The sequence below is a fragment of the Symphalangus syndactylus genome, chromosome 1 (assembly GCF_028878055.3).
Source record: "Symphalangus syndactylus isolate Jambi chromosome 1, NHGRI_mSymSyn1-v2.1_pri, whole genome shotgun sequence".
NCBI classification, from domain to species: domain Eukaryota; kingdom Metazoa; phylum Chordata; class Mammalia; order Primates; family Hylobatidae; genus Symphalangus; species Symphalangus syndactylus.
This window is the reverse complement of record NC_072423.2, coordinates 94,047,880-94,064,755: the sequence shown is the minus strand read 5'-3', so window position 1 is coordinate 94,064,755 and position 16,876 is coordinate 94,047,880. Positions and strand designations below refer to the sequence as shown.

Sequence of the window (16,876 nt, the reverse complement as noted above, 5' to 3'; positions counted from 1 at the left end):
GGGGCACCATCACAATTAATGCCATCATTCTTTCTTTTCACAGGCTACAGAAAATGAGCTCCATTAATTAGCTCAACCTCCAGTGCCACCTCTACGTGAATAATTTAGAAGTTACTTTCATACATTACAAAACCAGTTTCTGCTGTCAGCTTTATTAGTGTGCATTAAAAAATGACTAGGCAGCATTTTGCCAACTTCTCCAAGCTCTTCCCTGGGAAGCTCTATGAGCCATCCATTACAGCAGGCCCTTTAATGCAGCAAGATGCTCACATGGGGACAGTTGTAAACAGATCTATAGGTTTCAGAGCATTGTAATGACATTTGGAGAATATAACTCCTGCAGTGGTGCTGGCACATCTATAAGAACCATCCCTACATACCAGGTTGCAAAGATGCTCTTAAGTCTAGAAAGCTTTCTTCCAAAAAGTCTGAGAACTCCCCAAAACAGCAGTAGACTACCCTAAAGTAAAACTGTCCTTCAAAATCCAATTACTGCCAGGCATGCTGGCTCATGCCTGTAATCCCAGTACTTTGGGAGGCTAAGGCAGGCAGATTGCTTGAGGCCAGGAGTTCGAGACCAGCTTGAGCAAACATGGTAAAACCCCATCTCTACAAAAATTTCAAAAATTAACTGGGCTTGGTAGCATACACCTGTAGTCCCAGCTACTCAGGAGGCTGAGGTAGGAGGATCACCTGAGCCTGGAAGGCCAAGGCTACAGTGAGCTATGACTGTGCCACTGCATTCCAGCCTGGACAACAGAGTAAAAGCCTATCTTAAAAAAAAAGAAAGAAAGAAAAAAAAAAATCCAATAACCACTTACCTTGAATGACTGCAGAGCTTCTATCACCACCTTTCTAAAGTGATGGAGCTAAAAAGGCCGGGAGCAGTGGCTCATGCTTGACATCCTAGCACTTTGGGAGGCCAAGGTGGGTGGATCACCTGAGGTCAGGAGTGCAAGATCAGCCTGGCCAAGAGGCAAAACCTCGTCTCTACTAAAAATACAAAAATTAGCCGGGCGTGGTGGCGAGCACCTGTAGACCCAGCTACTCGGGAAGCTGAGGCAGGACAATCGCTTGAACCGGGAGGCAGAGGCTTCAGTAAGCCAAGATGGTGCCACTGCACTCCAGCCTGGGTGACAGAGTGAGACTCCGCCTCAAAAAAAAAAAAAAAAAAGTGATAAAGTTGAAAAATCTTAAGCTCTGGTTCATCTACAAGTGATCCAAAGTAGAGGTAATGACTCCTGACAGTTGGTGTTTCCCTAAAGGGTTAATACTACTGCTCCTGAGCCTCATCTTGATGTGGAAACTCCTAAAAACCCATCTACTCAGCAGAGCACTTGCCTGTGGAATTTTCTAATATGAGACATGTCATTTACGGATTTCAAAAAATTACATATGATCTTTGTGGATTCATGTGCAATGGTGGCAGAGGGACAAAATACCAATTAAGTCAGTGCAGATTCACAGTGACAAGAAAACTCTCAGAAACTAGTTGTAACCTGAATTTGAAACAATAAACAGGTTATGAAACATTATGAACAAAGATATGTGCTTTTCTTTAAAAAAAACAAACAAAAAACTTTAGATGAAAAGAAAGAAAAAGAAACCCAGGAAAACACAAACAGAAGCAGGTGGAAACCTACTTGCCTCTACTGACAAGACCTGTTAAGACTCTTAGACTTCTGAATAGACAGGTTGTTTTCAATAGAAGATATCAGCTCCTGATCTAGGAAATGAGCCCTAGAAAAGTGGGTGGAAAGTGAGTTTCCTTAATTACCGTAAGAAACAGTAATTTTCCACAAAGAAAAGGAAAGCAAGGAAGGCAGAGAGCAATAGGCTTTCAAGCAAATTCACTGCAGATGTACATGCCCACCTATAGTTAATAAATAACTGATGTACATACCCACCTATAGTTAATAAATAACTCTGCTGTTAGCCTTCCTCAGATAGCCAGAGAAAGGGGAGGGGAGGCCAGCTTTATGGCACTTGAATGAATTATGATCCATACCTTGGAGAGAAACTTGACGGTGAGAGGAGCTGATGGGGGCTACGAGTTGACACACTCCTTTTTGTTAGGGGGGTTTCTGGGGTAGAGATAGCTCGCTTCTGAGAACCCTAGGGAAAAAAAAAGGAAAACAAAATCTCAGTCCAACCCAATACTAATTAAGTGTATAGTTCCTTGGAAGAAAAGGGAGAGCATGTCCAAACGAAGGCACAAAATAGGACTGGGTGGGTTCTCTTCTTAAGGCCCCATCATCCAAGCATAATCTCAAAAAGAAATCTTCAACAACTGTAACCAACATTCAGGACACTGTCCCTATTTTGAAGGCAATTACAAGAAAGCAAATATTTTCCAAAAATGACCACCAGGCTGGTAATCTGTCCTGTCAAATCCTTCATATGTTTACTTTCTGTCCCCACCTCTCTGTTTTCAAACAGATATTAGTTTTACAATGCATAGTTTTGATCTACGTGTACACATTTTCCTGAGAAGGAATGGGACATTACTACTTATTTCGGCAAAGTCTACCACACATTTTCAAAGGAAATGACTCCAGGCAGATAACAAGGTTGAGCTCATACTTGAAGAGTTAGCAAACATCTAATAGATGGTCACTCCTTTTTTTTTTCTTTTTTTTTGACTCATCAACAAGAATCCAAAGATAAGCCCAGAATAGAGGCTGAAACCTACAGTCCAGAGACCTATTGCTCCCTAAAGTCTAGAATAATCGACTATAATAGAGAAAACAAAATCCTTGTCTGGATAGCAGCCAGGAAGCCCCCTAGTCTGCAGCTTTCCCTGCCCTAGGGCTCCTCCTGGCTGCAAGTTTAAGAAGTTATACTGCCGAGTGGTTAACTGGTGGCAACTGCAGGACAGAATGCCAGAGAACAGATTCAAAACCATCAAAACCAGCTGTAATGGAGATAGATTTAAAAAAAAATCCCTTATTCTACCACCCTGATATAATAACCAGTTTTGAATATTCCTTAATAGTATTTTAATATTTTTCTAGGCCAGGGGTGGTGGCTCATGCCTGTAATCCCAGCACTCTGGGAGGTCAAGGTGGGAGGATCACCTGAGCCCAGGAGTTCAAGACCAGCCTGGGCAATGGTGAGACCTCACGCCTGAGGAGGGAAAAAAAAAAAGCCAGGCGTGGTGCCTTATAATTTGTATATTAAGATTACAAATACACAGAATATACAAATTATAGTCATAATCTTAGTTTAAATATAAACCTAAGTATTTTATGTGCTGAATTTTTCACTCTATATTAATTATCAACATTTTCCCACACTGTTACATTTTTTATCTTTTTTTTTTTTTTGAGATGGAGTCACTCTGTCACCCAGGCTGGGGCACAGTGGCAAGATCTTGGCTCACTACAACCTCTGCTTCCTGGGTTCAAGCGATTCTGCTGCCTCAGCCTCTCAAGGCTGCCCGCCACCACATCTGGCTAATTTTTGTATCTTTAGTAGAGATAGGGTTTTGTCATGTTGGCCAGGCTGGTCTCGAACTCCTGACCTCAAGTGATCCACCTGCCTCGGCCTCCCAAAATACTGGAATTACACACATGAGCTGCTGCACCTGGCCCAATCTTTTTCCCTCTTTTTTTTTTTTTCTGAGACGGAGTTTCACTTCGCTCTTGTTGCCCAGGCTGGAGTGCAATGCGCGATCTTGGCTCACTGCAACTCCACCTCTCGTGTTCAAGTGATTCTCCAGCCTCAGCCTCTCGAGTAGCTGGGACTACAGGCACGCACCACCATGCCCAGCTAATTTTGTAATTCTAGTAGAGATGAGAGTTTTGCCATGTTGGTCAGGCTGGTCTCGAACTCCTGATCTCAGGTGATCCACCTTGCCTCGGCCTCCCAAAGTGCTGGGATTACAGGTTTTATCCTTTTTAGTAGCTGTGTTATTTAATTAAACTGACTACAATGATTTACATAATTACTTCTCTATTGCTGGATTATGGGTTGCTTGTAATTTTCAGTGATTACAAGTAATGCTGATTCTCAGGTGAAAAGTGATTTGGCAAATTAAGATTTTAAATTAAAAAAATGCTAAAATGTGTATCTTTATGCATATAGCTTTTCCTATAATTTGAATTATTTAGGCCGGGCGCGGTGGCTCAAGCCTGTAATCCCAGCACTTTGGGAGGCCGAGGCGGGTGGATCACGAGGTCAGGAGATCGAGACCATCCTGGCTAACATGGTGAAACCCTGTCTCTACTAAAAAATACAAAAAAATCAGCCGGGCGTGTTGGCGGGCGCCTGTGGTCCCAGCTACTCGGGAGGCTGAGGCAGGAGAATGCCGTGAACCCAGGAGGTGGAGGTTGCGGTGAGCCGAGATCGCGCCACCGCACTCCAGCCTGGGGGACAGAGAAAGACTCCGTCTCAAAAAAAAAAAAAAAAAAAAAAAAATTTTGAATTATTTCTTCAGAAGAGGTTTTTTTTTCCCCTAGGGAGAATTACTGGGTCAAAGGATAGAAAAATATTTTACGAATTTGGCCAGGGATGGTGGCTCATGCCTGTAATCCTAGCATTTTGGGAGGCCGAGGCAGGAGGATCACTTGAGCTCAGGAGTTCAAGACCAGCCTGAGCAACATGGTGACACCCTGTCTTTATTTTTGTATAATTAAAAAAAAAGAGATTTTATAATTTTAATACATTTTCTCAAACTGTCCCTCCAAAAGAGTCTCCTAATATACAGTGGGCTACAACACTCTAGGGCCAGTGTTGTGGGGCAGGGATATTTTGAGAGAATGACAGTCTGTCTTGCAGGACGTGGCAAGGTGACAGCACTTCGGTAAACAAGGCAGTCTGGTGTTCTAGTCCTCAGCCTCAGGGCTGAAATCCAATAGTGTTCACCAACTCCAGTCCCTTTAACCAAGCTCATAAGATTCATTATTAACTCTTAATGCCAGCTTCATCATGGTTTTTTTTTTTTTTTTTTTTTTTTTTTTTTTAAGACGGAGGGTTGCCCAGGGTGGAGTGTGCAGTGGCATGATCTCAGCTCACTGCAACCTCCGCCTTCTGGGTTCAGGCAATTCTCCTGCCTCAGCCTCCCGAGTAGCTGGGATTACAGGCATGCGCCACCGTGCCAGGATAATTTTTGTATTTTTAGTAGAGATGGGGTTTCGCCATTTTGGCCAGGCTGGTCTCTTAACTCCTGATCTCAGGTGATCTGTCCACCTTGGCCTCCCAAAGTGCTAGGATTACAGGCATATGTCACTGTGCCTGGCTAGTTTCATCTTTTCTTTCTTTTTTTTTTTTTTTGACATGGAGTTTTGCTCTGATTGCCCAGGCTGGAGTGCAGTGGTGCGATCTTGGCTCACTGCAACCTCCGCCTCCGTTCAAGCAATTCTCCTGCCTCAGCCTCCCAAGTAGCTGGGATTACAGGCGCCCACCGCCACGCCCAGATATTTTTGTATTTTTAGTAGAGACAGAGTTTCGTCATGTTGGCCAGGCTGGTCTTAAACTCCTGACCTCAGGTGATCCACCCGTCTCGGCCTCCCAAAGTGCTGGGATTATAGGCGTGAGCCACCGCAGTGGCCGGTTTTATCATTTTTAATCAGAAATGTAGTCACCAATGGTACCATATTTTCATATCCTAGGGTAAGCACATTCTCACACCCACAGAGAAAATCAAATTATAACCAAGGATGCCAGTTTATTAATTTACTAGAAATATAATTGCCAAGGGTATGGGAACGTCAAGTCCTCAGGCTAACACATTCTCTCCCTGTTAGCATCATGGCAGCCAAATCATCGGCAGATTTATGGTGAACACGGAAGCAAAAGAACGGCTGTCAATTGTACAGCTGAAATATTTAATAGTGATAAGCTAAAATCACTGACATATCATATTTACCCCTATAGCAGAGGGACACCTGTTCCCAAGACCTGACAAGGGTCAGGCAACCTCAGCCTCGCACCGTTTGTATGGAAAGGTCAACATTCACACTTTTTTTTTTTTTAGATGGAGTCTCACTTTCTCACCCAGGCTGGAGTTCAATGGCATGATCTCTGCTCACTGCAACCTCCACCTCCTGGGTTCAAGTGATTCTTCCATCTCAGCCTCTCAAGTAGCTGGGATTACAGGCACCCGCCATCACGCCCAGCTAATTTTTGTACTTTTGTAGAGATGAGGTTTCACCATGGTGGCCAGACTGGTCTTGAACTACTGACCTCAGGTGATCCGCCCACCTTGGCCTCCCAAAGTGCTGGGATTACAGGTGTGAGCCACCATGCCTGGCCACACTTTGACTATTTTATCATGCTGCCATTGATGCATGGCCTAATAGTGACTGAACAATTTCCACATGATGAGTACTGTTCTAAGCATTTTAGGTATCTCTAGCCCAGACATATTGTTTGCTCAACATTTCACTCCAACTCATTTAGCGTGGAATTCACAGTCACGAACTTTTTTTTTTTGAGACGGAGTCTCGCTCTGTTGCCCAGCCTGGAGTGCAGTGGTGTGATTTTGGTTCACTGCAACCTCCGCCTCCCAGGTTCAAGCGATTCTCCTGCCTCAGCCTCCTGAGTAGCTGGGATTACAGGCACCACCACCATGCCCAGCTAATTTTTTATTTTGAATAGAGATGGAGTTTCGCTGGTCTCGAACTCCTGACCTCAAGTGATCCACCTGCCTCAGCCTCCCAAAGTGCTGGGATTACAGGTGTGAGCCACTGCACTCAGCCTCACAGTCACAAACTTTGATTCACAATTTAGTGTCCTAAGTATTTCCATAGCAGGAATGGGGTATCCTAAATATGGGATTTCAGTCATTGGAAGGGTATCTACTTCAATAGTAAAGTAAACAAATTTGCATCTGGCTTACGCATCAGTCAACTGACAGCTGGGTTACCATGAGTCAGACTCCAGAATATGATCAATTCTGGATACACAGACAAATTAGATAAAATTTTGAATCTGTGAAGCTGTCAACTAGATAAAACCGTGGTGGTCCCATTGGTACTGCAATTGAGAGAGCCAACCACACTCCCTTATTCAGAGGTCTTTCAACAACTATTAACGTGCCAGGGTGCTGGGAAAAGAGCAGCAAGTAAAAACAAAGTCTCTATTCTCAAGGAGCTTCCATCTAATGGAGGGAAGGCCGACTAAAACAAAAAAGTAAGTATATAACATGTTTGGTGGTAATAAAGCAAGAGAATAATAAGGAGAAAAATAAAGCAAGAAAATAAAACAGGCGAAGGGCTTTGTTCTTTTAGGCAGGCTTGTTCCCTCTGACAAGGAGACAGGAAATGAACCCATATTTGGCATGGCAGAAGCAGAGAGCAAAGGGGAGCAGGGAAAGAGGACAGAAGGAGAAGGGGGCCAGCTCCTACAGAACCTCACACATGCTGGTTCAAACTTTGCGTATTAGGAGGAAAGATGAAAAGCCAGTGGGAGAGATGTGAGCAAGAAAACCTGACCTTTCGCTGGAAAGGAGCACTCTGGCTGCTGGGTGGAGAGTTGGTTAGAGGTGGACACGGCAGAAAGAAGCCATGGGACTAGTTAGGAGGCTGTCCCAATCATTCAGGAGACAATGATGCCGTGGACCTGGTGGTGGCAGTAGAAATGGTGAGAGGTGGCCAGACCCTGGAGAGGGATGACAGGACTGGTAGCTAAGTTGGATGTGGGGTGTGAGAGAAAAAGGATTTAAGGAGGTCTCCAAGGTTCTTGGCCTGAGCCAATGGAAGAACAGTGGTGTCCTTCACTGGGATATGGACTCAGAAAACCACTTAAGGGGGAAAATCAAATGAGTTATAGTCTCTCCAATCTTAAGAAACTCTAACAAACACCTAATTATTTTAATATTATATGCACCTGGTTTTGTGTTTGCAACTTCATGGGGCACATTTTTGGCCCTCTTGCTCTCCACAGGCATATCTAAACTATTTACCTTCTTTCTTCTTGAGACAGGGTTTCACTTTGTCACCCCGGCTGTAGAGCAGTGGCATGATCTCTGGTCACTGATCCTCCTACCTTGGTCTCCCAGAGTGCTGGGATTACAGGCATGAGCCACTGCACCCAGCCCTTACCTTCTTTCTTATGATGTAATTTATTTTGAATAATTAAGTCTCCCTCCATGTTTATGAATTTCTACAAATTTATTTAGTTAGTATAAAGAATAATTACTGGGCTGTGCATGGTGGCTCACACCTGTAATCCCAGCACTTTGGAGGCCAAGGCAGGTGGATCAGCTGAGGTGAGGAGTTCAAGACCAGCCTGGCTGACATGGTGAAATCCAGTCTCTACTAAAAATACAAAAATTAGCTGGCCATAGTGGCGCACACCTGTAATCCCAGCTACTCGGGAGGCTGAGGCAGGAGAATTGCTTGAACCCGGGAGGCGGAGGTTGCAGTGACCTGAGATCGTGCCATTGCACTCCAGCCTGGGCGACAAGAGGAAAACTCCATCTCAAAAAAAAAAAATAATAATAATTACTATTACTGAATACATTGAGTAGGGCAATGTAAATTACATCTTTCTTATGATGTAATTCACTTTGAATAATTAAGGCTCACTCCATGTTTATGAATTCTACAAACTTATTTAGTTAGTATAAAGAATAGTTACTATTACTGAATACATTGCATAGGGCCTGATCCTTTAACTATTTATTTCCTCTTCAAGCCCTCCAGGATGGGGGATATTGTGCACTGGCTGTCAGCTTCTTGAGGGCAGAGCCCATCCATGTCTGTTTCATTCACCATTGTTTAGCCAGTGTCTCGTGCAGTACATAGTTGTTGTTGATTTTTTTTTTTTTTTTGAGACGGAGTCTCGCTCTGTCGCCCAGGCTGGAGTGCAGTAGCACGATCTCGGCTCACTGCAAGCTCCGCCTCCCGGGTTCCTGCCATTCTCCTGCCTCAGCCTCTCGAGTAGCTAGGACTACAGGCGCCCGCCACCACGCCCGGCTGATTTTTTTTTTTTTTTTTTTTTTTGTATTTATGGTAGAGACAGGGTTTCACCATGTTAACCAGGATGGTCTCAATCTCCTGACCTGTGATCTGCCTGCCTCAGCCTCCCAAAGTGCTGGGATTACAGGTGTGAGCCACCGCGCCCGGCCACATAGTTGTTGCTGGATAACTGAATGAATGAATCCTGATATTATGGATAAGGAAACTGGCTCAAAGAGATAAAACAACTCACTCCAGGTCACCTAGGTCTTCTGACTCAGACTTTGAAGGCAATGCTTTTCCACTATCCTACTTGACCTTTCACACTGGGATCCAACACAGAACTGAATTATTCAATTATAGTATAAAACTATGCAACTATTCAAAAAGGGCAATTATGGAGAAATTATATGTATAGAAATGTTTTATGTTGTGCTGAGAAAAGCAGGATAACTGTATGTTTATAAGGACTGCCATTATGTAAAACATTTAGACATATCAGAAAGGAAGACGTGTAAGTGGAAATATAGTAGGAAATGCCTAAGAGTGGTTGATTTTTTTCCCTTAGATCTTCAAATGTTGTGATAACCTATTTTAAAATGTTACTTGTAAAATGCAATGTCCAAACACTGTTCACTTACCTTTGAGGGTGTGGTGTAAGAGTTCAAGAGGATTTCCTCTTCTTCTTCCACTTCAAGTCTAAGAACACTGGTTAAGAAAAACAATAATGGCCGGGCACGGTAGCTCATGCCTGTAATCCCAGCACTTTGGGAGGCCAAGATGGGCGGATCACCAGGTCAGGAGACAGAGACCATCCTGGCTAACATGGCGAAACCCCGTCTCTACTAAAAAAAAAATACAAAAAATTAGCCGGGCATGGTGCGAGCGCCTGTAGTCCCAGCTACTCGGGAGGCTGAGGCAGGAGAATGGCATGAACCCAGGAGACGGAGCTTGCAGTGAGCCGAGATCGCACCACTGCACTCCAACATGGGCGACAGCGCGAGACTCCATCTCAAATATATATATATATATATAAAATAAACTTTCATATAAGCCAAGGGCTGATTGCTAGAAGAAATCTCAATATTAGGTAATTTTTACAATTATTATTATTATTGAGATGGGCTTTCCTCTGTCATCCAGGCTGGAGTGCAGTGGCCTGATCTCAGCTTACTGCAACTTCCGCCTCCCGGGTTCAAGAGATTTTCCCACCTCAGCCTACCAACTAGCTGGATTTACAGGCGCACATCACCACGCCCAGCTTATTATTATTATTTTTAATTTGTACTTTGGCCAGGTGCGGTGACTCACGCCTGTAATCCCAGGACTTTGGGAGGCCTAGGCAGGCGGATCACCTGAGGTAAGGAGTTCAAGACCAGCTGGCCAACATGGTGAAACCCTGTCTCTACCAAAAAAATACAAAATTTTCCAGGTGTGGTGGTACGCACCTGTAATCCCAGCTACTCAGGAGGCTGAGGCAGGAGAATCACTTGAGATTGGGAGGCAGAGGTTGCAGTGAACCGAGATTGCACCATTGCACTTCAGCCTGGGCAAAAAGAGTGAAACTCCAACTCAAAAAAAAAAAATTTGTACTTTTAGTAGAGATGGGGTTTCACCATGTTGCCCAGGTTGGTCACAAATTCCTAGGCTTGGGAATTACAGGCCTGAGCCACCGTCCCCAGCCTTATTATTATTTGTTTTTAAATTACACATGCAACTACAGATAAATTATAAAATACAACATGTAGCTTGGTGCAAAGACCTTCAGCAGAAAAGGATACAGCTCTTGAATGGAAACAATGTCTCTAGCTCCCGCATGGCCACTGTCCTTGCAGGCACTGTGCCTGGCTTTCGATAATCTTTTGCTCAGAAACTGAAAAAGAAAAGACAGAGAATACAGTACTTCATAGTCAGGTAATAGCAGAGGTGTTCTCCAAAGCCTTGAGATAATAAAAGGTATTCAAAATAGAATCAAAGATCTAACATTCCTCAAAGAATTAAGATACATACAGACTAAAAACAAAGACATCCCATGACTGTCTATAACACATAACAATCCTAATAATACCAATTATTTGGTGAAGATTTATCACCTGCTGGGCATAGTTTTAAGTGCTTTATGTCCACTCTCATTTTTCTTTTTTTTTTTGAGACAGAGTCTCGCTCTGTCCCAGGCTGGAGTGCAGTGGCGTGATCTCAGCTCACTGCAACCTCCACCTCCTCATTTCAAGCGATTCTCCTTCCTCAGCCTTCCGAGTAGCTGGGATTACAGGTGCCCACCACCATGCCCAACTAATTTTTGTATTTTTAGTAGAGACAGGGTTTCACTATGTTGGCCAGGCTGGTCTTGAACTCCTGACCTTGTGATCTGCCTGCCTCAGCCTCCCAAAGTCCTGGGATTACAGGCGTGAGCCACGGCGCCCAGCCCCATTTAATTCTTATAACAATCATAAAAAATACAGATTATTAGACCCAATGACAGAAGAGGAAACTGCGGCTCAGGGACATAATTTGTCCGAGCTCACACTGGGACTGGAATCCAGGCCTGACTCGAAAGCCCACACTCCTCTCAACATATCACAATGCCTCCCCTGTAGAGCAGAAATGGAGAATCACATTATTAGTTTGCTTTCATTTTGTTCTTACCTCATGCTCAAAAGAGTTCAGGATCTCTGAGGTAAGGCCAACTTTATGTGTGCTGGTGCAGAAGGCTATAAGCTCGCCTACCATTCCCTCCTCATTCTGTCCATACTGAACACAAAGCTCTACCACTGTAGAAAGGAAAATTGGACAAGTAAAAACTTAGTTCATTTCTCAAAGCTTTCACCTAGAAAAGCAAAAATAATCCTGGTTTACTCCATCAATGTTTATTCAGAATCTATTAGTGCCAGGCAGTTTTGGGCAATGAGAAAACAGAAGCATCCTTGTCCTCACAAAGCTCACTACTGGGGAGAGACAGAAGGGGATAAGGGCAGAATCAGGGGGAACAATTAAAGAATCATGGAAAAGCCCAGGTGAGAGATGATGGTGGCTTGGATCAAGGTGGTGGCAGTGGAGATGGCAAGAAGTGGTTGGACTCTGGATAGGACTTTACATACTGGAAGTGAAGCCAGTGGGATCTGCTAACTGAATGTAAGGTATGAGAGAAAGAAAGAAGTCAAGGATGTTGCTGATATTTTTAGGCTGTGCAACAGGAAGAGTGGCATCCCTATTAACTGAGATGGGGAAAAGAGCTGGAGGAAACACTCTGAGGACAGAGAGGAGGTACCAGGAGCTTAGTTTTAGACATGCAGAGTTTGAGGTGCCATTTAGACATCCAACTGGAGACAGTAGGCTGAACAAACCAGCCTGTAGTTCAGGCAAGGGGTGTGGGCGGAGGTATAAATTTGGGAACCATCAGTAAATACATGGGATATAAAGCTATGAGACCCCAGGTGAGATCACCAAGGGAGTGAGTGTATCTAGAAGGGAGAAAGGATCCCAGGCTTGAGTCTTGGGGCGCCTTAGGGCCTCTGAGGATGAATCCGCAAAGCCTGAGAAGCGGTGACACAAGCAAAACTGAAGAAAAATTAGGAGTAAGCTGGCTCACGCCTGTAATCCAGCACTTTGTGAGGCGGAGGTGGGCAGACTATTTGAGCCCAGGAGTTCGAGACCAGCTTGGGCAACAGGGTTAAACCGTTTCTATAAAAATACAAAAATTAGGTGGGCTTGGTGGCATGTGCCTGTAGTTCCAGCTACTCGGGGGCTGAGGTGGAAGGATTGCTTGAGCCAAGGAGGAGGTTGAGGCCGCAGTGAGCTGTGATTTGCCCATTATACTCCAGCCTGGGCAACACAGCAAGACCCTGTCTCAGAAAAAAAAAAAAAAAAGAAAAAGAAAAATTAGTAGTGTCTAAGAAGCTAAAAGAAAAATGTGTTTAAAGGCCGGGCGCGGTGGCTCACGCTTGTAATCCCAGCACTTTGGGAGGCCGAGGCGGGCGGATCACGAGGTCAGGAGATCGAGACCACGGTGAAACCCCGTCTCTACTAAAAATACAAAAAAATTAGCCGGGCGTAGTGGCAGGCGCCTGTAGTCCCAGCTACTCGGAGAGGCTGAGGCAGGAGAATGGCGTGAACCCGGGAGGTGGAGCTTGCAGTGAGCCGAGATCGCGCCACTGCACTCCAGCCTGGGCGACAGAGAGAGACTCCGTCTCAAAAAAAAAAAAAAAAAAAGAAAAATGTGTTTAAAAAAAGAAAAAATGACAGTGTCAAGTGCCCGTGTTAATTCCAGATGAGGACTGAAAATTCATCACTGGTTTTAGCAAGGTGAAGGTCACTGGTGACCTTGAGTAGAGCAGCTTCAGTGAAGTGGTGGCAACAAAAGAGCTTACTGAAATGGATTTAAGAGGAAATATTTAAAGATGGCAAGGCCCCCCCACCTTTTTTTTTTTTTTTTTGGAGACAGAGTTGCACTGTTGCCAGGCTGGAATGCAGTGGCACGATCTCGGCTCATTGCAATCTCCACCTCCCTGATTCAAGAGATTCTCCTGTCTCAGTCTCCCAAGTAGCTGGGACTACAGGCGTGCGCCACCACACCCAGCTAATTTGTGTATTTTTAGTAGAGATGGGGTTTCACCATGTTGGCCAGGATGGTCTCCATCTCTTGACCTTGTGATCCGCCCTCCTCGGCCTCCCAAAGTGCTGGGATTACAGGCGTGAGCCACCGTGCCCAGCCGACCCTTTTGAGGTCTGCTGTAACTGGGAAGGAGAGAACTGGAGTGGGAAGTAGGGTCAACAGAGTATTTTAAAGGCAAGATTGGAAGCACATTTCTATACTAGTAGGAAAAAAATCTTGTGGCAAGGAAAATAGAAAATATGTAAGACAGGAGAATTACCAGTGATGTCCTTAATTGCCTCAGAAGGAATGGGGTTTAGGACTCAAGTGGAGGGCTTGGATTTTGCTAGGAATATGGAGATCTTATTCATTATAATAGGAAAGAAGGCTAGGTATATGCCACAGATATGGGTCAGTGAGACGTAATGGTGGTAGCTGATCGAAGTTTTCTAATGCTTCTATTTTTTTCAGCAAAAAATAGAAGTTTGTCAGCTGAGAGTGAGGGTGGGACAGAAGGATGTTACAGGAGGAGAAGGTGGAAAACAGTCATCTGGAAGACTCAGAGTGAAGAGACCAGGGGCCCGGCGCAGTGTAATCTCAGCACTTTGGGAGGCCAGGGTGGGCGGATCACCTGAGGTCAGGAGTTGAAGACCAGCCTGGCCAACATGGTGAAACCCTGTCTCTACTAAAAATACAAAAAGTAGACCGGGTGTGGTGGCTCACACCTATAATCCCAGCACTTTGGGAGGCCGAGGTGGGAGGATCACTGGAGGTCAGGAGTTTGAGACCAGCCTGCCCAACATGGCGAAACCCCGTCTCTACTAAAAATACAAAAAATTAGCCGGACGTGGTGGCAGGAGCCTGTAATCCCAGCTACTCGGGAGGCTGAGGCAGGAGAATCACTTGAACCCAGGAGGCGGAGGTTGCAGTGAGCCAAGATTGCATTGCACTCCAGCCTGGGCAACAAGAGAGAAACTCCATTTCAAAAAAAAAAAAAAAACAGGGAAATACTGTTGACTGTCAGGAAACATTAAGGTGCCACTGAAGTTACTGATGATCCAAAGTCCACAATTCCAAAGCCATTGCCATGAGATGAAAGCAACTGGCATCTTGGCCTGAAGCCTTTACAAATCTGGTTCACATAACTAAGTTCTCTCATGCTGATTTCATGCTTACTACATACATTTCTGACTATGATCAGATTTTCCACTTAAGTCTTTTTTTTTTTTTTTTGAGACGGAGTCTCGCTTCTGTTGCCCAGGCTAGAGTGCAATGGTGTGATCTCGGCTCACCACAACCTCTGCCTCTCAGGTTCAAGCGATTCTCCCGCCTCAGCCTCCTGAGTAGCTGGGATTACAGGCATGCACCACCACGCCCGACTAATTTTGTATTTTTAGTAGAGACAGGGTTTCTCCATGTTGGTCAGGCTGGTCTCAAACTCTTGACCTCAGGTTATCCACCTTCCTTGGCCTCCCAAAATGCTGGGATTACAGGCGTGAGCCACCACGCCCGGCTAGTCTTCTTTTAAAAAGAGAAGGACCGAGCACACTGGCTTATGCCTGTAATCCCAGCACTTTGGGAGGCCAAGGTGGGTGGATCACTTGAGGTCAGGAGTTCGAGAGCAGTCTGGCCAACGTGGTGAAACCCCTTCTCTACTAAAAGTACAAAAAAAATTAGTCGGGCCTGGTGGCGGGCACCTGTAATCCCAGCTACCTGGGAGGCTGAGGCAGAAGAATCGCTTGAACCTGAGAGGTGGAGGCTGCAGTGAGCAGAGATCACACCACTGCACTCCAGCCTGGGTGATAAAGCAAGACTCTGTCAAAAAAAAAAAAAAAAAAAAAAAGAGAAAGAGAGAGCAGGCACTGGGCATGAATACTTGAAGTATTCTGGTTTCTGAAAGGAATTTCTCACCATAAATTAACATGTTTCATTATCTTTTTATATATAAGAAGTTCAAAGTGTTGAGTGGTTAAGGCAGATGCACCTTCATACCGATTCTACAACTTCCACATCTCCCAGGCTTTGCTTCAAATGACTCCTTACACTGCTCTACAACACGATGGACCCGTATGATGTAGCACGGGACTCCAAGGCAGGACACCTGGCTTCACAGACAGCTCAGGCAATTAGCCTTCCTCGTCTGTTTCTCCATCTGTAAACAGAGGGAGCCAAAAAGCTCCCTAAATCTCCTTCCACAGCTCAAATTCAATTTTAGGAACCCACCTCAAGGGATTCATATTTGCACAGACCACCAACAGCTCTGATAAAAGAACTTATAGATCAGCAGAGGTTTAAGGTGTAGGCTGGAAAGGGAGGAGCCAAGAATAAAAAGCTACATTTCAAAACCCCCACATCTCTTGCTTTGTTACCGGGGCTTCAACAATTTCCCAAACTCAGGTGCCACCAGTGCCTAGTCTCGATCTAGCACATCCCAATTCCGCCTTTCGGGAACTTCGAGTTGGTTTAAAATCGTGCTGCATATTCCTGTTTTTGATTTGGCATCCAAGCGGTACCCGGTGGGCATTTCAAAGTCCTCACATCCTAAATCTCAAAACTCAGTTTGACTCTTCATCTCACAGACACCGAGAACTCCGCTCCAGGGGAAGAGGAAATTGGAAGCGCTCCCCTTTCGGTTCTAGGCGCCGAGGAACTCGGGCGAGAGCGTGGAGCACGGCTGCAGGGCGGGAGGGGTGCGGGACTCACATTTCTCAATTAGAGCCTCCTCGCAGTCTAGGCCGAAGATCTGCAGCTCCTCCGCCAGCTGCTGGGCGGATGCGGACATGGTCGCCCAAGCCAGGGGTCGGGGAGCCGGCCCACCCAGCTCCGACCTGCGCCCAATAAATCCACGGGCGTGGCGAGCGATGAGCTCCTCGCCCTCTTATCCTTCCACCCTCCGCGGACCGTGACAGGAGGTGACTGGCCCAAGCAGGACCTCAGACCGTCAGAAGGCCCCGGCCGTCGGTCACAGAGAAATACTTTTTTTAAAAAAATGAAGGGGTGGCCCCCAAACGCCCTGAATGGAGGGAGCAGAAATCTCGAGAGGACGCTCTCGTGGAGAGAACGTCCTGCTTTCTAAAAGCTACCGCTGAGCTTCTCAGTGACGGTGGCAGAACAGAGTGGCCAGGAAAACCCGCCAAATGGTTTGTGCAGTACACGCATGCGCGAAACCTGGAGCCGCCAACCCCCGCCCCCCATCCTTCCCCTTGCTTTGCCCGGCTCATTCCAGGACCCGACGCGCGCACGCGCGGCCCAGAGCGCGTGCGCATCAGTGGGCGTGTGGGCGTCTCTACGCACGCGCCTGGCGGCCCGTCAGTCAGCAGCTGCGTAGTTCTCTCTCACGGGGCGAGAAAGCCGGTTGTGACCCGGAAAGCCCGGGAGTTGC

The 16,876-nt window shown here is 45.6% G+C and overlaps 1 protein-coding gene across 1 annotated transcript in view; it reads right to left on the bottom strand.

Moving 5' to 3' along the window:
- POLA2 (DNA polymerase alpha 2, accessory subunit) overlaps window positions 1-16,732 on the bottom strand; it is a 36,954-nt gene extending 20,222 nt beyond the window's left edge. The window contains exons 1-5 of the mRNA XM_055252675.2: window positions 16,198-16,732; window positions 11,550-11,674; window positions 10,685-10,776; window positions 9,545-9,602; window positions 2,009-2,115 (exon numbers count right to left, since the gene is read on the bottom strand). Coding sequence (XP_055108650.1) covers window positions 2,009-2,115; window positions 9,545-9,602; window positions 10,685-10,776; window positions 11,550-11,674; window positions 16,198-16,276 — 461 coding nt within the window. The 5' untranslated portion in view covers window positions 16,277-16,732. The remainder of the gene's footprint in view (window positions 1-2,008; window positions 2,116-9,544; window positions 9,603-10,684; window positions 10,777-11,549; window positions 11,675-16,197) is intronic.
- Between the last annotated feature and the right edge of the window lie 144 nt (window positions 16,733-16,876).